The sequence below is a fragment of the Glycine soja genome, chromosome 3, assembly GCF_004193775.1.
Source record: "Glycine soja cultivar W05 chromosome 3, ASM419377v2, whole genome shotgun sequence".
In the NCBI taxonomy this organism is placed as follows: Eukaryota; Viridiplantae; Streptophyta; class Magnoliopsida; order Fabales; family Fabaceae; genus Glycine; species Glycine soja.
In genome coordinates this window covers 2554268-2575450 of record NC_041004.1, presented here as the reverse complement: position 1 = coordinate 2575450, position 21183 = coordinate 2554268, and the positions used below count along the sequence as shown (strand labels likewise).

The 21183-nt window shown below is 31.7% G+C and overlaps 1 protein-coding gene across 1 annotated transcript; it reads left to right on the top strand.

Annotated features, from left to right (window-relative positions):
• Positions 1–3317: 3317 nt before the first annotated feature.
• LOC114405863 (protein transport Sec1a-like) lies at positions 3318–19290 on the top strand. The gene is made up of 21 exons (XM_028368378.1): positions 3318–3393; positions 4077–4132; positions 4246–4327; positions 5105–5183; positions 6688–6738; positions 6886–6982; positions 7085–7117; positions 7622–7747; positions 9184–9375; positions 9460–9543; positions 9830–9928; positions 10278–10354; positions 10806–10902; positions 15775–15900; positions 15997–16092; positions 16655–16774; positions 17037–17114; positions 17447–17649; positions 17775–17865; positions 18329–18418; positions 19234–19290. Exons 1-21 carry the CDS (start codon positions 3318–3320, stop codon positions 19288–19290), a joined length of 2010 nt encoding a protein of 669 aa, XP_028224179.1.
• Positions 19291–21183: the final 1893 nt, after the last annotated feature.

The window sequence follows — 21183 nt, the reverse complement described above, 5'->3', positions numbered from 1 at the left end:
CATATAGTCCATGCAACATTTATGGTGTTGGAAGCTCAAGAAAATGTGCAATATTAACAAACTCAACCTTCTGAGGCCTCTTAATAACACCCTTTTTAAACAAATAAAGTTTAAAAAGAAAAAATGTTATTCTATATAGCTGCAACACAATAGTATAAAAAAAACATATTTTTTGAAACAGGATTAGTAGTCTAAGCTGTAACCTAGCAATACAATCTAAAATTAGTTTTCCTTTAAATTCAATCATATAATAATTACGATTTGTGATAATGGTGTATATATATATATATATATATATATGTATGTATATATAGCATAATTTGATTTTTTTTTATTTTTTGAGAATATTGTAATTTTTTATGATTTTATTCATAAATAGTTTTAAAAAATATGTGTATTTTTTATTTCTTTTATTTTTATACTATATAGTTTTTCCTATAAGTTACAAGTGTCTATCTGTTCTAAGAAACATTTTTTCCGTCTACTTCTACAAATACACACACGCACAATATTTTCATAAATTATAAAATTCACTAAGTAACAAAAATAAAGTTAAAATTATGATAATATTATTAAAATTATTATAATAATTTTTAAACAAATAAATAAAATAAAACACTCAAATGTTCATATCTGAGCAAGTAATTAGAATAATCATAGACTAAATAAAAAATTTCCGAAAAAATTATTGGAAAGGAAATAAAAATAATAATTGGGACTTTTTTGTCTGTAGAAATCAAAGACATTTATCAGGAGGTTTACAACATGTATCTTATTCAACCACCTATAAATTATTTTAAAATATGTGTGAAAATTAAATGTGACATTTAATTAAATAATCTTCATGATAAAGTTGACATTTAATTAAATAGAAAAACAGGAAATAAATAGATGAACAAGTAATTAATGTAAATGAGTAAATGAATAACTACATCCTAAAAAGAAACTAGTGTTTGACTTCTTGACAGCATAAACAAGTAAGAAAGATGAAGTTTGAGAAAATGAAGTGTGAAAGGAAAAGGATGAGAAAGGGGTATACATAGAGGTTGGGCCTATGGAGGCCCAAATATTGTAACTATTCCCAAACATTAGATCATGTGAGACTAATGGTCTAGAAAAAAAGCGTAGCTTATACCTATAAAATGAAGCAACACATCCTAACTCGTCCCCAGATACAACACATGAGAAACCTAGAGAAAACCAAACACCTTTGACTACAACATTCATAAGAAGGGATGAAAACCTTTTGGAATAAGACAATTACGTCAAAATTCTTCATTTCCTTTAGGATTTATTGGCTTAGGGAGCAAAGTAGCATATGGATGAGTACCCTTTGATGGATGATTGGTCCTCCAAAAGACCAAATGGTCATTAGTACCCGCTATTACATAACACACTCTTAAATACTAGAGAAAAGAAGATGCTTTGTATGATATTGGCTAATAGTAATATGCTTTGTCCTCTTAATGAATTTAGGCTTGGGGGCATGTGTACCCTTTGGTCATATTGAAGACTGAGTAGTGGACCTTTATCGGTCAATAGGACTGAATAGACGTTGACTTTCTTGATACATATATACTTATCATTTTTGTGAAGATTAAAGAATCCTAGTATAATTTATCTTAACATAATCCAATCATTATCAAGGACTTACTATCATGCAATTTTGCATTAACATTCCCTTAATTAAAAAGGCAATGCCCATGGACCATATGACTCAATATGTGTACATAAAGAGTTAAATTTTTTAGATAATACGTATTATTCATTCTCATTTGTCATATATTAAGTCTATTGTTGACTTAAGTGTTTGAGTGCTTTTGTAAGTATCAACTCTCATCAGTCACCCAAAAGATATCATAGGAGAAGCACAACGAAAATAGACGAGAACAATTCAGAATAGCAAAGGAGAAAATTAGTAGAGTACACGTGCAAGTTTAGATTGCAACATGAAGTATGTTGTTAGCCACATTAGGAATTATAATACCTTATGTAACACGAGATTGAGAAAATCTTCCAATTAAAATTTATAAAATTTTATGTGAAAATTAAAGAAAGAAAGTATTAAATATGTTAATGGAAGAAATGAAATGGGGTTTCTTTCTTGCTATTTATTTCACGTGGCTGAACCAAGGGATAGGGTTCCTCAACAAACTGAAATTTGTTTAGTTGGAGAATAGGGGCACCTGCAATACGTGTGAGAGGGTGGATATTAAATTTGTGATTGTCTTATTGCTGTATGAGTGATGAGTCAATCGCGACACTTAGTTGCATAAAATATGGAAAAAATAAAAACTAACTTAATACAACAACAGAATGTGCTCTTAAAAAATCTAAATTAATATATCTAACCAAAGTCATTAAGCCACTGTTGAAGATATGCTTGATGTAGCGCTCCAAAGAGTTTAGTTCCCCCCTTTTTTTGTTTGTTTTTGTACTCTCATTACCAAAAACAAAGTCATTAGCTCACTGAATATATTTAACATAGTTATTCATAATATTTTATTCAATAAAAATTAATAAATAAATTATTATTATATATATTTGTATATTTTATTTTTAAATTTAATTATTCGAATATGTTTCATGAATAATAATAATAATAATAATAATAATAATAATTAAAAATGAAGATTTTGAAAATATGAAGTTAGACTTAATTACATTTTTAGTCTTATTATTTGTTTATTAAAAATTTTAAGGTCTCATTATTTTTAAAAGGGTAGTTCTTTTTCATACAATTTTGTCATTAGTGATTATAATTAACAATAGTTTTAAACCGTGCTAAAAAGAAAAAAAAAGACATAATCCCTAATAATAAGCTAATGTTCAATTTATGTATTTTATAATTTAGAAAATATTAATTTCTAAGTCTTATTGTCAATGATTTAAATAAGAAGAATAATAAAATAAGATGATTTAAAAATATTTTTAATTCTATAAAATAAGATCCAGGTGAACATACATACATACAATGGTAAAAAAAAAAGGTGTACATGCAAAGCACTAGTAATTAATTATATAAAATCCTATAAACTAAAATTTAACTTACTTGAATTAGCAAAACAATATTTCTAAAATATGATCGAGTATCTACGTTACTTTCAGTGTATAACGACTTTCTCAGGCGCATTGTGTTTGACATCGCGCGAAACTCACGTCCTATATTCCCTCTCATATATACATATAATATAATAACGACATTCTCAGCCTCATTCAACGATTCCAACGTCTCTCTCACAACGGTTTTCCATTCGAAAATCTGCGTTCAGAACTCCAATCACGAGGAGCACTTGTTGCTGCAACTGCATGCAATAATGTCGTTATCCGATTCTGAAACGCCGTACGGCGGTGGAACGGAGTACAAGCCTTTCCGCCATATCAGCCGCGATCGTAAGATCCGTTTCGTATTCAGCTTCGCATTTTTCTTTTCCTGTTCCGTTTTTTTCTTCCGGTCTCCGATTGTTTCAGAGAAATGTTGGTTTAGAATTAGAAACTTGGCTTTGAAGCTTCGTTTTCTCTCTGTTTGAATAGAGCTCGATCGGCATCGAAACATCTCTGAATCTGCATTTCATTTGGTTTATTTTGGAAATTAGATTTTAGGGTCTGTCTTTTGAAACTAAATGGATATAATGCGTGTTTGATTTCACGTTAAATGATCTAGAATCACCGTGAAAAGCCAATTAACGTGACTTTGAATACATAAATATTCACATTTTTGGTTGCATGCAATTGTGTCAGTAAAAAAATTTATACTAAACTATCCAAACACAAATTATAATTACTTCAAAATCAATTTTATTTAAAATTAATTTTATAAATCAATTTCATTTAAAATTAATTTTGTATCATGTTTTAGTTTTCTCTTTTAACTTTGATGAGTACAATCATCTAGGAAATGAATTAATAGTTTTCTCTTATAGAAAATTGTGTGAAAAGAAATATGAATTTCGTAACTCTGATATTTTCTTTTATATTTATATCAAATAGAAAACTAAATTTGATTAAGCATTGTGCATGTAATTGCTTCATTTCGCGACTTGTTTCTAATCAGTTTCACGGTTGGACGCTGATAGGGTTATTAATTGAAATGCTTAGATCGGCAAAGTCACCTGATTCGAAAGCTTGGAAGGTGTGTCTTCATACTTTAATATGGATATTGTTTCCATGTTTATATCTTCACATCTTACTTTAGTTAGTTCAAGTTGATATCTGATGTTAGCCGGCTTTTTCTTACTCTAACAGGTGCTAATAATGGATAAAGTCACGGTGAAAGTTATGTCACATTCATGTAAAATGGCAGATATTACAGACCAAGAAATTTCCTGTGAGAACCCTACCAAATGATATCGCTGTTATAGTTTATCACTTTTAATTTTCTTCATTTCTTCTTAAAGAACCTATTTACTATCTATCACTGAGGGCCCAAAATGTAAAGGAGTGGATGTTGCTGAGAAGAACTTATTGTTATCATACAATGGACTAACACTGAAGAAGTGATTATTGGTGTCAAATGCTACTCTTTTCTTCCAAGATTATAAAAAAAAAAAAAAAAACAGACGATATGATTAGCAGTGTTTCTCAGCATGTATGCTATTTTATGCTATTTTAAGTGATTGGATAAAAACAAGGAGTTAAGGACAAAACTTACATCAAGTTTTTTATATCCTAATGATGACAAATGGATTTCTTTTTCTTTTTTAAACTCTGACACACATATTTGATAGAGGTTGTTTTATACTATCAAAAACAACATCCGGGTGTCATCATTTGATTAAAAAACTTGATAGAAGAAATATAAAAAACTTGTCCAAAAAATTAAATAGTTTGCCACAATATTTCTCATTCAATAAGCCATATTATCATGTTGCACCTGATATCAATTGGTCTCTGTCTTTCTCTAGTATGTAGTCTGGGCAGTGTACATTTGTCAAGTTGGTTTCGATCTGAATGCTGTACATTAAATTAGATGATTTCTTCTGTTCATTGTATATATCTTATATTTTACGTTTATATTTACTGAGCCATTTTACCACAGCATCTGTTCTGTGGTCACTCTGTTAAAATATTGATATAGTATAATTTGTTGAACATCTAATTGCAGTGGTGGAAGACCTTTTCCGGAGAAGGCAACCATTACCATCTTTGGATGCTGTTTATTTCATGCAGCCTTCTAAAGAGAAGTAACTTCATCTCTTAATTAGAAATTTTCATTTTTTTTATGTCAGCAACAGATATAAAAAATCATATAAAAATTAAATAATTGTTTTATTATTCAAGGACAACTCTTTCATGACACCCAATATTAATTGGATTTTCATAGATTTTAGCATTTTTATTTTTATTAACTTCCTTCTTGTTATTTAAAACATAGGCACAAAATTTTGCTAGCATTCACTTTGCAACTTCAATGCTTGCCAATTTCAATTTCAATATGAGATACATATACATACATATACATACATACATATACATATATATATATATATATATATATATATATATATATATATATATATATATATATATATATATATATTTCTGTAATCTACTATTTGATACAATCTGTTTATTTATCACAGAAGAAGAGGCTACAAGCTGTATAAAAAATAAAAATAAATTTCTGAGTGATATTATCAATTGAGGGTAGCTGATAGGTTTTCCTTTAATTCAATGCCAGAGGTTTGTGTAATAATGGGTGGGCAAAGAGAGAGTATGTTAGAGAAAATTTAAAAGAAACAACTAGGAGACCTAATAGCTTAATTTATTTCTTTTCTAGCTTGTAGGAGCCTTGTCTAAGTTTTGTGAACCATTACCACAGAAAGATTTTCAGGTTGCAAGGATTCTATATTATTCAAAACTTTCTTGTGTCTACACACAGATCATAGAAAATTTCCTAAAGTTTTGGTGTAGGCTCTAAATGTTTTATCAATCATAAAGTAATCATGCACGCACACATAAAAATATTTGGAGTGTACAATGTATTCATAGAGGTACAAAATAGATTAATAGAGGGACAACCATTACCATGAGTGTATGGGACTTGCATAATGCAAGATGTCAGACAGAAAAGATAGTTTCATTTAAAATAAAAAATCCAGGTACTGCAGCATGTCTCTCCATGTTCCCTGCCTTGAATAATACAGTTATCCATTTATGTACTGCATTATGGTAAAAGTAAGGAAAACATACTAGAGTGAGACTTAAATCTAAACAACCTCTAAGCTTTGATGCCTACTCCAAATAATAATAAGAATAAGAATAGACAGTAAAAAATTGGTTTCTTTCAAAATGGATAGCTATGAGCATTAGTTTAAATAATTGAAATTTGAAAAGCAAAGGCAACTTGATATATAAAATTGTCCCAATTAAATATACAACGGTTACACTTTAAATTAAGGAAAATACATCTTTTGTTATCTATATTATTCATCAATATCCCTTTCCCAGCTTAAATCTATTAGCAGTGTAAGGTCACAAGTATTTATATTTTATTTGTATTACATTCTAAGTCAGGGTTCAATTATTTCTCTAATCCCTTTTGTTTCTAATTTTATTACCATTTTAACACAGTCAGCTGTCCTCCCTTGCATGCATCATTTTAAACTGTCTTTTTTTCTCTGTTGTTTCTTTTGTCTTCACTTGCATAGTTTATCCATATTAAACATATCTTTTGCTAGCATGCAGTGTGGTCATGTTCCTGTCTGATATGTCTGGAAGGGAGCCCCTGTATAAGAAGTATGGGAAGCATTCTAATATTTCCCAAATTTAATAGTTTCAATTATTTTAAACTTAACTCAGGACACAACTTAACATTTTTCCCTTTTTTTTCTTTTTTATACGGGGCGGGCATTGTGTTTCCTTTCTTCCTATGCAATGTTCCAGAGCCTATGTATTTTTCAGTTCACCAATCCCAAAGGAACTTGTAAACCACATCAAGTGTGATACAAGTGTCTTACCCCGCATAGGTGCACTGAGAGAGGTCAAGATTTTGGTTGTCCCTTTCTATGTAGATGTTATCAGCAAGTGGTCAAACATCAAACTGTTTTTTTTTAATTGAAATTACTTTTGGTTCTGTTTGCAGATGAATTTGGAATATTTTCCAATAGATAGCCAGGTAGTTATTGAACTTGGCAATTTCTTTGGAATATTTACTTTCATGAATACCTAGAATGAAATAGTTTAGTCCATTGACCTACTTACTCACAATTTTGGTGTATCATAAATCCTTCTTATATAATTGGTGTAAGAATAAACTACCTGGGTGAATTTGCCGATCAATTTCTAAAAGGAATGCCTATATGCATGATTTTGTCATATGATCCCAATGTATGATTTTTAGAAGAAAAAACACTTGCCAAATCTAAATTTTGCAGTGCTCTCATGCAATTTAGGATTGCAATGCATTCAAAGTTAAGCAGTATATAAATACCTGCATAAGAAATACAAATCCATGGAAATTTGGCCAATATGGTAATATTATATGTTATTATTGTTCTTCAAGTATGCAACACTTACGTTATTGTATTTATTTTCAAGAGAAGAATCGCCTTGACCTTTTTAAATGATGTTCAAAACAAAGAGGAAAATGGATTTTTCTTATGAGATGTATATGGTGCAGGGTTTTATCACTGATCAAGAAACAGCAATGGAAGAACTTTACGGCAATATTGAGAATACTCGCAGATTTAACACCTGCTTGAATAATATGGCTATTCGAATAGCTACAGTTTTTGCTTCATTGAAGGTATATATTACCGACACACCTTATATATTCACCAAAAAAAAGCTACACACCTCATACTCTATATTTGTAATTAGATGGAAGATTTTAATGGTCTACTCTTGACTCACTGTAACGAGAGTGTTGCATGTAATTAAGTTATCACTTTTTCTTGTTTTCTCCCTTCTTTTCTATTTACATCTTTTCATATAATATACCCTTTCTAATTTTCATTAATTTTTTGTGTGTGAATATTTTGGTGTAAGTCTAACTAACTTTTTGAGAAAAAATCACTTATAATCAAATAATTAGTACATTATGATTCCCAGGGATCCAATCAGTTCCCTATTTGTGATAACTTCTGTTACTTTTCCCCATTATTTTAGTTCAGGCATGCTATGGTTCTTTGCGTGGTTGTCAAACTTAAGTTCAAATAAAACTAGATTGCTACTTACTTGTAATGTAAGGTACAATATAGGTCATTCTTCTAATGACTAAATTAAGTTGCTCATTCACTTTAGAAGAGTTAGGAAGGGATTTTCATCATGATAAATCTAAATGCAATGGATATATAATAGAAATTCAATTGTCTAAAGCATCAACCTAAGAAATTAAAGTTCATGTGGTAATTCTTATGACATGTGAAGAATTCCAGACATACTTTCTGAATTGATATACATGGAACACATTGTGAAGGTTAGACAACGAGGGAGGTAAAGGCAATATGATAGGCCACTAGCCTGACTCTCTTTAGGATTTGGAATGATAGATGAAACAAAGATTTAGCTTCTTTGTCTTGATGGCCCTTAAAAATGCATGCTTATTTTTCTCAAACTCTAGAGGTTGTCTATCGTCTCTTATGTGAATAACCCTTTTGTCTATTTTGAGCAACTTGCAACTTATTCCTAATCATTTTGATCTTTTCAATGGTTTCCTAGACTAGTCCCAAAAGGTTCCTTTCCCCAACCTCAAATCAACATAAGGGAGTCTTACTCTTTCAGCCATAAAGAGTCTCTTAGGGTACATGTAGGAAATTAAACTCTTAGGGTCCCATAAAGAGTCCTACACTTACAGCCATAAAGAGTCTCTTTTGGTGCTCTATATTAATTTGTCGACAAGTTAGGCATCTAGACACAAACTCTACCATTTCCTTTTTAATGTCTGACCACCAAGACATTCTCTAAGGTCTTGGTATATAATGATAGCTTCAAGATGTGCAAAACTCTTAACTCTAGCCCAACTTCTCTCCCATGAAATTGGTATTTTAAGGACACCTCATCTGCCTTATTAAAACTTAATTTGAGTGAGTTGTGCGCAAAACACTAAGGCAACGTCATTCGTATAAAGAACCTCAAGTCGAAGTTATACTTGATTTTCATTTAATTTCTTATCTTCTCTATTTAAGGTATATGCAATAACTACTACTGAAAGAGTATATCCAAATGTTTCTATCTTTTTAGGAGTTACCATGTGTGTGGTATCGTGCTGCAAAGGATAGCGACGAGTCTACAGCAACAGCAGTTCGTGAATTAGTTCCTACCAAGCTTGCTAATGCTGTTTGGGACATGGTTTCTAAATATAAATCTACCATTCCCGGTTTTCCACAAAATGAAACTTGTGATATGCTCATTGTTGACAGATCCGTAGACCAGGTTGTTAAAATTGTCTCTTCACTATATGAATGTCTCCTTTTATAGCTCTCACCTTTTGATGACTGTGTTGAATCTGCACCTCAGATTGCACCTGTCATTCATGAATGGACCTATGATGCTATGTGCCATGATTTGTTGACTATGGATGGAGATAAATATATGCATGAGGTATGACTTTTGCTTGTTTGCCCTTCCCTTCATCATGTATACAAGTCGGCCAAGAATAAGGCTACTAAAACTTCTAACAAAAAGTTATTTACTAATAGTTTTTTTAAAGTAAAAAGATCACGTATTTGGTAAAAAAAAACTTGAGATACAACTCTTTCAATTAAAATAAAATTAAAAAAATGTATCTTTTAGAATTTAATTTAGATCTCACTCACGTACCCGAAGCTGCATGCATACAAGTTTTTGCATATTGCTGTTTCTGATTTTAACATAGCAATCATGTTAGGTTCCCAGCAAAGTCGGGGGTCAACCTGAGATAAAGGAGGTTATTCTACAAGACCATGATTCTGTCTGGCTTGAACTACGCCACACTCATATAGCAGATGTACGTCTTATTTATTAGGGTATGCTTAGATAAATTGTTCCATAACTATTTTATAGAAGAAGAAAATAAATAAATAAATTAAATAATTTTTTTCGTAAGCTAAAATTAGTATATGCATAAGCTAACTAGCTTATAGAAATTCTTTCACATTAACTTCTCTAAAACTTGTTTTTAACTTATCCATAAATTAATTTTAGCTTATTTAAGAGTTTATTTTATTTTTTCTTCTTATTTTTTTTCTCTTATAATACTTATGGACAAGTTTATCCAAAAAAAAAAAATCATACTATCAACTCACAATTCATATATTTATGAAATCTCAATGGTCTTTTACCGACTTAAATACCAGGCTAGTGAAAGACTGCATGAAAAGTTTACCAATTTCGTATCAAAGAACAAAGCAGCACAAATTCAACAAAGCGGAAGGTTTGCATTGGCACCTTTATTCTTCCTTTGTGAAAACTAATGGCCATTTCTTGAAATGCCTCCAAATTAATTATGGTCCTATTTCACTATATTGTATTTGTCGTTATTCATTTCATGTATGTGACACGTTTGGCAAGTTTTTCTTTTCTGAGAAGTAATTACTTTTCTTTTTAGAAGCTCGCTCAAAAAGTAAGTAGAAAATGGGAGTATACAATTAACTCTGTTAAAAATTAAATAGAAAATGAAAATCCCAAATACGAGAGGATATTAATCCCACTTGAACCTAACTAGGATTGACAGTGAACTTGGACTAAACTAAGATTAATTACATGTCCAACAGGATGATTTGTATAGCCTCCCACCATTTGCACCTATTTTGATTTTGACTAAACCCTGTTGAACATGGTTCTAGTGCCACTTATTTTTAACCTATAAATTTAATTCTCTGCAGAGATGGTAGTGAACTATCTACACGAGATTTGCAAAAAATGGTTCAAGCTTTGCCCCAATACACTGAACAAGTGGAAAAGATCTCACTCCATGTAGAGGTGATTTATTCCATCTAACTTTTATTACTTTTGTTTATGGTTTGTCTAGGAAAAGTATGTGGTTGCATCTTAAGAATAATGGCAATGGAATAATGTAAGAGAACACTATTAAATGACATACTTTTTGAGAAATGAGAACTTATGATGGCTTTAGACACAAATGACATACAACTCTTTCAACTTGATAAGGGTCACATTGTCATAACAAAAGAAATATATTTCTATGCTGACCATGTTGAAAGAAGAAGAAGATTTTATTTCATTTGGCAAACAAAATACAAGAGTATGATCCCTTATTTATATTAAAATAGAGTGATCACTCACATAATTTGTTTATTCAAGAATACTAAATGCTCACATAATTGTTTATTCAAGACTTTGTAACTTACAACTTTACAACTTTCATCTTCCACAATTTAAGGCTCATAAAACTTGTTATTATTATTTTTCTAATTAATATCTAACATCCTCCCTTAATTGGAAAATTCTTCTACACACTAAGTCTTGCTCGCAATCTTCGAAAATCTTCAAATTTGAGAGGCTTGGTGAAAATATCCGCAACTTGATCTTCAGTTTTCACATGAGTCAATTCTACTTCTTTCTTTGTAATGCACTCTCTAATGAAATGATACCTTATATCTATATGCTTACTTCGTTCATGGAACATCGGATTCTTGGCAAGCTCTTGTGCAGATCTATTATCAACATAGATCTTTGTGCTTTCCTTTTGCAACAACTGAAGTTCCTCCAACAATCTTCTTAGCCAAATGGCATGACATGCGCAAGAAGTTGCAGCTACATACTCGGCTTCACAAGTAGAAAGTGCCACAATGCCTTGCTTCTTAGAACTCCATGTAAATACACAATCACCCATAAAAAATACAAATCCGGTAGTACTTTTTCTATCATCAACATCTCCGGCAAAATCACTATCACAAAATCCCACAAGCTTATAGTTATTGGAGGGAGAATAAAACAATCCAAAATCAATTGTACCTTTCAAGTAACGAAGAATTCTTTTTGCGGCTTTTAGATGAGGAGAGGTAGGAGCCTCCGTAAAGTGACACACAACTCCCACCGCATATAGAATATCGGGCCTTGTATTGGTTAGATACCTTAAACTCCCCACAAGACTCTTGAAGATCGTGGAGTCTACCTTCTCTCCTTCATCAAACTTTGATAACTTCAATCCACCTTCCATAGGTGTGTTCACGGGATTGCAATCAAGCATATTAAATTTCTTCAACACTTCTTTTGTGTACCTTTCTTGTGAGACAAAGATATCATTCTCCGTTTGCTTCACTTCCATTCCCAACATGAGTCCCATATCTGTCATATCAAATTCACGAGACATGGACTTCTTGAAGTCTTCAAACAAATTTGGGTTATTGCCAGTAAAGATAAGGTCATCCACATAAAGACAAATAAATAAGACATCACCATTATTAAAAGTTTTAACATAAAGAGCATACTCATTTTGACAACGAACAAACCCATTGTCTTGGAAGTACTTGTCAATGCAAGTATTCCATGCCCTCGATGCTTGCTTTAGACCATACAACGCCTTGTTCAATTTCAAGACTTTTCCTTCTTGACCTTCGATGACAAAACTCATTGGTTGTTCAACATAGACATCTTCTTCAAGATAGCCATTTAGAAATGCCGATTTTACATCAAGCTGAAAAATTCTCCACTTCATTTGAGCTGCCAAGGAAATAAGAAGATGAATGGTTTCCATGCGGGCAACCGGTGCAAACACTTCACCATAATCAACTCCATATTGTTGCTTATAACCTTTAGCTACAAGTCTTGCTTTGTGTCTCTCAACCTCTCCTTTTGCATTCTTCTTGATTTTGAACACCCATTTGACTCCAATTGCTTCATGACCTTTGGGAAGGCTTGATAACTCCCAAGTGTTGTTCTTCTCAATGGCTTTGATTTCTTCTTCCATGGCTTGTCTCCACCTTTTGTCTTTCATTGCTTCATCAAAGTTTAAGGGTTCACTGTCAACAAAAAGACAAAACAAATCATTTATAACTTCAGTTTCATCATATAATTCTTGAATATTTCTCATTCTTCTTGGCCTTTCACTTGAACTCCCTTCGGAAGATGATGAGGCTTCATTGGTTGAAGGAGTTGGTGAAAGTTCTGGAGTTGAATCATTTGGAGTCAAGGCTTCTTCATCTATTTCTTCAAAGTACGGGAAAAAATCATAAGTGTCTTCTTTCTCCTCCCAATTCCATGTGCCTTCTTCATAGAACTCGACATCTCGGCTCACAATTGTCTTTCCATTGTTTGGATTGTATAATTTGTAGCCTTTTGAGCTTGCATCATAGCCAATGAACACATGTTTCTCACTCCGATCATCAAGCTTGAATCTTCCTTGGTCGGGTACATGAGCATATGCAATGCTCCCAAATACTCTCAAGTGATCAACTTTTGACTTCACTCCACTCCATGCTTCTTGTGGTGTTTGATCTTTGACATTCTTTGTTGGGGAGCGATTGGACAAATAAACGGCACATGCAACAGCTTCGGCCCAAAATTCCTTTGGCATATTTTTAGCCTTCAACATACATCTAGTCATATTAAGAATAGTTCTATTTTTTTCTCTCCGCTACCCTATTTTGTTGTGGAGATCTAGGAACCGTTAGAGGGCGACGAATCCTATATTTTTCACAAAATTCATTAAATTCTTTTGATGTGAATTCGCCACCTCTATCGGATCTTAGAGCTTTGATTACATAGCCACTCTCCTTTTCCACAAGAGCTTTAAAATTTTTAAAAGCTACAAATGCCTCAGATTTTTGCTTTAGAAAATAAACCCAAGTCTTTCTACTATAATCATCAATAAAAAGCAAGAAATATTTATTGTTACCACATGAAGGAGGATTGATTGGGCCACACACATCGGTGTAAACAAGTTGGAGAGGCTCCTTTGCTCTTGAATTAGCTTCTTTTGGAAAACTCCTTCTTGCATGCTTTCCAAGGAGACATGCTTCACACAATTGATTAGGATGGTTGATTTGAGGCATCCCTTTCACCATCTTCTCCTCTCCTAAGGATTTTAGTGCTCCAAAATTCAAGTGCCCAAATCTCATATGCCAACACCATGATTCATCTTTTATGCTAGCCTTCAAACATTTTGCTTCATTGGTTTTAATGTTCAAAGTGAACATTCTATTTCTTGACATAAACACCTTGGCAATCAAATTAGAATTTTGATCTCGAAGCCATAAACAACAATCTTTCATATGAATTTCATACCCCTTTTCAACAAGTTGTCCCAAACTCAAAATATTGTTTTTTAGTTTAGGAACATAGTAAACATCCGTGATTAATTTGTGAGCACCATCTTTTAAAGAAATTAAAATGGTACCTTTTCCTTGGATTTGCACCTTGGAAGAATCTCCAAAAGAAACATTTCCTTTCACCTTCTCATCAAGTTCCACAAATTTCTCTTTGCATCCACACATGTGATTGCTTGCTCCATTGTCAAGATACCATAAGCATTTGTCTTCCTTCTCACCATTATTAAGTGATAGTAGTAGTGTTGACTCTTCAACTTCTTTATCTTCTTTATCATCAACAAGATTGACCTTCTCTTCAACATTTGTTTTACACTCCCAAGAGTAATGGCCATATTTATGACAATTAAAACATTCAACATTAGATTTATCATACCTCCTTTCATATGCTTTTTCATAATTGTTTCTACCTCTTCCTCTTCCTCTTCCACGACTTCTAGTGGATTGATGGCTCCTCCATTCATTATTGTCAAAATTATCACAATCTCCTCTTCCTCCTCTTCCTTGGCCATGACCACGTCCACGACCACGTCCTCTTCCACGTCCACGTGCTTTTTGACTACTTTCTCCTCCATTTTCTTTCAAAGAAGCTTTGGCTTTGAGGACTTGCTCCAATGGCTCATCATGTCTTCTATTGAACCTTTCTTCATAGGCTTGAAGAGAACCCATCAATTGGTCTACGGTCATTGAGTCTAAATCCTTAGACTCTTCAATAGCACAAACCACATAATCAAATTTAGCGATTAAGGAGCGAAGGATCTTTTCCACCACACGAACATCTTCCATATTTTCTCCATAACACTTCATTTGGTTCACAATAGCCAACACCTTGTTGCCAAAATCTGAGATAGATTCGGATTCCTTCATATGCAATGATTCAAACTCTCTACGTAGAGTTTGTAGGCGCACCTTTTTTATCTTATCAACACCTTCAAGGGAGGTTTTCAAAATCTCCCATGCTTCTTTGGATGTGGTTGCATTTGACACCAACTCGAACATAGCTTCATCCAAACCTTGATGAATGAAAGTAAGTGCTTGTTGATCCTTCTTCTTCGACTTCAACAAAGTCTCCTTCTCATTTGGTGACAAAATAGCCTCATTTTGAGGTTGGGTATAACCTTTCTCTACAATCTCCCATGCATCTTGAGAACCTAACAAGGCTTTCATGCGACGACACCAATTATCATAATTCTCTTTGGTAAGACGAGGGAATTGAAACATACTCAAGTCATTGCTTGCCATCTCTCAACTCACAAAGTGTTTCTCTCTCAACACTCTAGAACTCAAGCTCTGATGCCACTTTGTTGGAAGAAGAAGAAGACTTTATTTCATTTGGCACACAAAATACAAGAGTATGATCCCCTATTTATATTAAAATAGAGTGACCACTCACATAATTTGCTTATTCAAGAATACTAAATGCTCACATAATTGCTTATTCAAGACTTTGTAACTTACAACCTTACAACTTTCATCTTCCACAATTTAAGGCTCATAAGACTTGTTATTATTATTTTTCTAATTAATATCTAACAGACCATTCTGCTGGATGAATTCAAAGCAGATAGCTGGAAAGATCAACAAAATTATCAGAGAAACAGACCTTCGAGAGCTTGGACAGTTGGAACAAGATCTTGTTTTTGGGGATGCTGGAGCCAAGGAAGTTATTAATTTTTTAAGAACAAAGCAGGTCTTGAACTGAAGACACATATCTGAATAGTTAGTATTATTTTATTCTGAGCACACAATAAACACTTTCTTTGTTAAAATTTGTGTGCACATGCAGAATACAACTCCTGAATATAAGTTGCGTTTGTTGATGATTTATGCATCTGTCTATCCTGAAAAGTTTGAGGGTGATAAAGCTTCAAAACTAATGCAGGTCATTACCAACTCTTAACAAATTGTGCATGTTTCATGTATTCTCCAAATTATTTTTTTTTATTGCGCATGAATATAATTCAAAAATATGCCTGGTATTTCCACTTTCCATAACTTCAAAATTTGTAATACAAGATGGTCAATATTCTCGTCATATTCATATTCTTCAGAAGGTTAGGGTAAATTTGAATGAATTGAACTTGGGAGACTGTACCTAACTCACACTTGCTTTATGTTCATGTCTCATTTTTTAGAAGTAAATGATCTTTTGTCCATATGACTTTGTGTCACTTTATTTATAACTTGCTCCTGTATAAATCTGGATGAGGTGTCTAAAGACAGGACAAAACAGGCTTCCTGTCACATTTCTTAGTATGTTTGATTTCTGAGGGCCAATCTGTTTTCCAAGGAATTCAGCATCTATCAACTATTGCAATATTAATTTATAATTCAGGAGAAAATAATTTACCTTAAGCAACCATTATAAAGTTCTGTACTAGAGATGCGTGAAAGCTGTGCCTAAGGAAAGTGGTTTTTATTAATTGTTCTGCTTATCTAATCAGTTGGCAAAACTATCACCTGATGACATGAAAGTTATCAGTAATATGCAACAGCTGGCGGGATCATCAAACAAGAAATCATCTGCTGCTGGTGGTTTCTCACTCAAGTTCAGTAACCAGAAGGTAAACATATATATATATATATATATATATATATATATATATATATATATATATATATATATATATTCAGTTCTTATAGTACCTATGAAGTACCTACTCCTTTGTATAGAACCAATCAAAACTAAAATATTGAATTGTGGATTTCCTTTCGTTAAGGATTTTAAATATTTTAGGCTGAGGGTGATATTTCTCTTGCAAGCCCTTGTTGATAACTTCTCTTTCACACCAAACTATCTGTAAAAGGGTTGTTTTTCTTGCATAGACAAAGCAAGCAGCGCGCAAAGATCGTACTGAAGAGGAAGAAACATGGCAATTATTTCGATTTTATCCCATGTTAGAGGTATGACTAAAGATCATGAAAGCCTTGCTTTCGTGAATACAATTAAGTAATTTTCTATAGCCTTTTCTTTTCCTTTAACCAAAGAAATGTGAAAGTAATGCTTGCTAATTAAACAAGGATCAAGGGCCATTTCCTTCACTAAAGATCTACCTGTAGGTAGCGGCTTTATTTTCATGTCGTGATTGTGTGAGAAAGAATCTGAGTAAAACTTATGAAGGAGATTGCATGCGAAATCTTTTTGTTTGCTTAAACATAGCAGGACTTGTTTCAGACATTCTTTGTTTTACTATATATGATCAAATGCAATTCATAAATGGAATTGTGTTTATTAGGAGCTCATTGAAAATCTAAGTAAGGGAGAATTGGCAAAGAATGAATATTCCTGTATAAATGAGCCAAATCCTAGTAATGCACGAGGTTCAGTTAGAATCAGCAAACAGACCCAGACACCTCCAACTACTGCTCCTCATTCAATGAGATCTAGGAGGACTGCAAACTGGGGACGAGCTCGTACTTCGGATGATGGATATTCAAGGTGACATGAACTATTACCTCAACTGCAATTTGTTTCTTTACCAGAAACAAGTTGTGCTTTAAAATGATTACAGTTTCAGTTTCAAGTTTCAACCCTGATTTTATACTTCTTCCTAACTTCAATAGTGACTCCACATTGAAGAATGTGACTACTGATTTCAAAAGGATGGGAAAGCGAATCTTTGTGTTTATCATTGGTGGGGCTACTCGATCAGAGGTAGAGTATGATAAAAAAAAAAAACTTTGACTTAATTACACTTTTAGTCTTCTAGGTATTGTAATTATGTGATTTTGATCCTTCTAATTCCAATTGCATGAATTAGACCAAAGTTAGGCAATCATGTAATTTTGGACCCTGCATTAATCTTACATTAAATATTAACAGATTTTATTGACATAACACAGGATGATGACATGTTGATGACGTGGTAATTGGCATTCAATGCCACATTAACAAAATCTATTAAAATATTTAATGGAAGACTGACAAAGGGACCAAACTTCTACAATTGCGATATCTAAAGGATTCAATTTGTACAATTAGAACTTAGAGACTAAAATAACACAATTGTAATACTTGAAGACTAAAAATACAATTAAGTCAAAAATAATTAGTAACTATATCTTGGATGGTGCAATTGTAATCTTAACTTATACTACTTCTATTTTGTCATTTTCAGCTGCGAGTTTGTCACAAGTTGACACCAAAATTAAAAAGGGAAGTAATCCTAGGTACTACTTCCATGGACGATCCTCCACAATATCTTACGGTAATAAGTCTTATTCTTTTTTGCACAATTTTTCACAATTAGTACAGGGCTCTGTGGCTCTCATCATGCAGATTTTTATTTCAGCAATGTCCTGATTATATTTGTAGTTCATCATATAGCTGCTTTATGATGTTGAAGGTTGAATTAAATCCATCTCAAATGATTCCAGTTTATATTGCCAAGAAAATTTTCTGATCCAAGTAACATGATTAAGTGACCTTTTGAACTGTTATGGTAACTCTGCAGTTACATGTTATACTATCACTTTCTTGAGTCTGAGGCTTCTATCCGATATTAATTGGGACTCCGTTTTAACCTTTGGGGCTGAAAGCCAAACATCTTGTTAATTAACCCACAAGGAGCTATTCCGAATATTTTCAATGCAAAAACAACATAAAGTGAAACAGATATGGATCATAAAAAGGAAATATAGAGGATGGAAATTAAAACAGATATTTCATTAATAGGCATTTTCATCAAAACAATATTTGAAAGAATGCTATGAAAAGAACAAAAATGCTACTACTACATCAAGTGAACCACTTACATAGTGTTGGAGATAAGAGAAAGAACACACTCTGGAGAAAAAAATGAGAGGAATGAATTAGAAATTTTATTAATCACACACTCACTATGTTGCAATCCAACTGATTATGGGTATTTATACACAAGTCACATATTAGATACCACCAGTTAACCAATTATACAACTGAGTGATTTGTACTAGCCTTACAATTAAAGTGTATAATTGAAGTAGCTGATGATATTTATTTGTTTATACATCTTTTAATTTTCCTGATGTGGTGAATGTACAGAAATTAAAGTTATTGTTCGACAACAATGTTTCACAGCTGAATGGCCTCGGGATATAAACTTGTTTCTAAAGACTGCTAATTACAGTATGTTGGCATAATATCCTTTTGTAGCAATTATAATTATCCATAATTGTTTAGACATTAGAAAGTTTATACTCTCTTGAAAAGGGATGAACACAGGGGGGCCCTTTCAGTTTTTGTTTTATAAATTTTTTGTTAAAACACCACTCCACTCTCATATAGTCATATATATATATATATATAGACGGAGGACATTTTTTCTTGAGTGTATACGATGGGTATCTGGTATAAGCTGTTGAAGTATAAGTATTCATTTGACACATTTCACTCTCATATATATACGAAGGATATTTCTTTTCTTGTGTATGATGGACATCTGCTATAAGCTGTTGAAGTATATGTATCCTTATGATACATTTCACTCTCATATATATACGAAGGACATTTTTTTTCTTGAGTGTATATGATGGACATATGCTATAAGCTGTTGAAGTATATGTATTCATTTGACACATTTTAATGTTAAGAGGACCGAAAATGTATTAAAAAGTTTACAAGAAAAAAATTCAAATATTTTTTATTTTAGAGAACAAAAAATATATTTTAGTTTTAACTTTTTTTAAAGTTAAAACATTTTTTTTTAAACATGACTACCTTGTAATAGGAAATCACCAATTTTGACCGATCTAAATGCTTTTTGATTGGTTCTTGATCTAATTCAGTTTTCAAAACACACATGCATACCATTGAATTTTTTTTTTGGTAAATGCATAAATTGATTAACTTTAATAGATAAAATAAATTATGTTTCTCTATTCTTATATTTTTAATGTTCTTATAAATTAAAATAAATTATATATGTTTTATTTTTTTGTTATCATATTATTATTAGTATATAATATTCATTGTTAGTGATCGGTTTTAATACAAAATTCATCATTTACAAAGACATGTATTAAGAATTGAAGTTGGTCTCTTCAAAAAAAAGAAAAAGAATAGAAGTTGGTAACCAATTTCAATAGAGGTCGTTCTAACTTTATGTCATTGATTTTTTTTCTACGCGGGATCAATTTATTTAAACTTATTTGTTAAAATAAGTATTTATTTTAATAAGATAACTCACTTTTTAATTTTGTAGTGTGTTTATTTAAATTGTTTTTTCTTTAAAAAAAGAAATATTTTGTTTATTTTAAGTAATTTTCTGTATATTAAAAACATTTTTTAAAAAGTGTTTTTTTAATTATTTTTTTAAAGTTTAAATAAACGTACGTAAAAGTTGAAGGTTTATGAAAAATTTGATGACATGGACAGCTGCATTAATTAGAATTTTAACACTTCATTTGTGTATGATAGCATGTATTTAATGAACTGTTAAAATTGCATAGATTTTAACGATTTAGTAAATAAGGGTTCAAGAAAGAAAAAAAATTGATAAACTTGCATTAGAAAAATGTTGTGCGAATAAATGATGTTTTAAAAGGAAAAAAGAAATCTTATTCAAGTGGTGACATCAATAAACTATGTTCAAATGTTCACATATACTTTTTTTCTCGTTGTGCAGCATGTTTACATTATTGTTCTTTCCCGTGGATTAAGTATTCTCTAATGGTTGGATCAGATATTAATCATGTTTATCATATATATGGTTATCATTAGTTTAGGAAAATTTTACAAAAAGAGTAAATATAAGTTTTACCGTTAAATAAATTATTTATTTTCGCTCATGTAAATACAATATACGACTTTATATGCTACACCAATCCTTTTGGTTAATATTCACATTCTTTGATTTCATAGTTAGTAACATTTTTATATAATAATTGTACAAAATATCATAGATCATGATCATATTAATTATTTATTTTTAAAGTTTGTTTATTTTCTTTAACTAATACTTCATTTAAGTTTATTTATTTATTTATTTTAATT

Coding starts and splice junctions, on each gene's coding strand:
- LOC114405863 (XM_028368378.1), top strand. CDS start 3,318: ATGTCGTTATCCGATTCTGAAACGCCGTACGGCGGTGGAACGGAGTAC. Junction 6,739..6,885: donor AGGGAGCCCCTGTATAAGAA/GTATGGGAAGCA, acceptor GCAATGTTCCAG/AGCCTATGTATTTTTCAGTT. Junction 16,093..16,654: donor AAGCTTCAAAACTAATGCAG/GTCATTACCAAC, acceptor TTATCTAATCAG/TTGGCAAAACTATCACCTGA.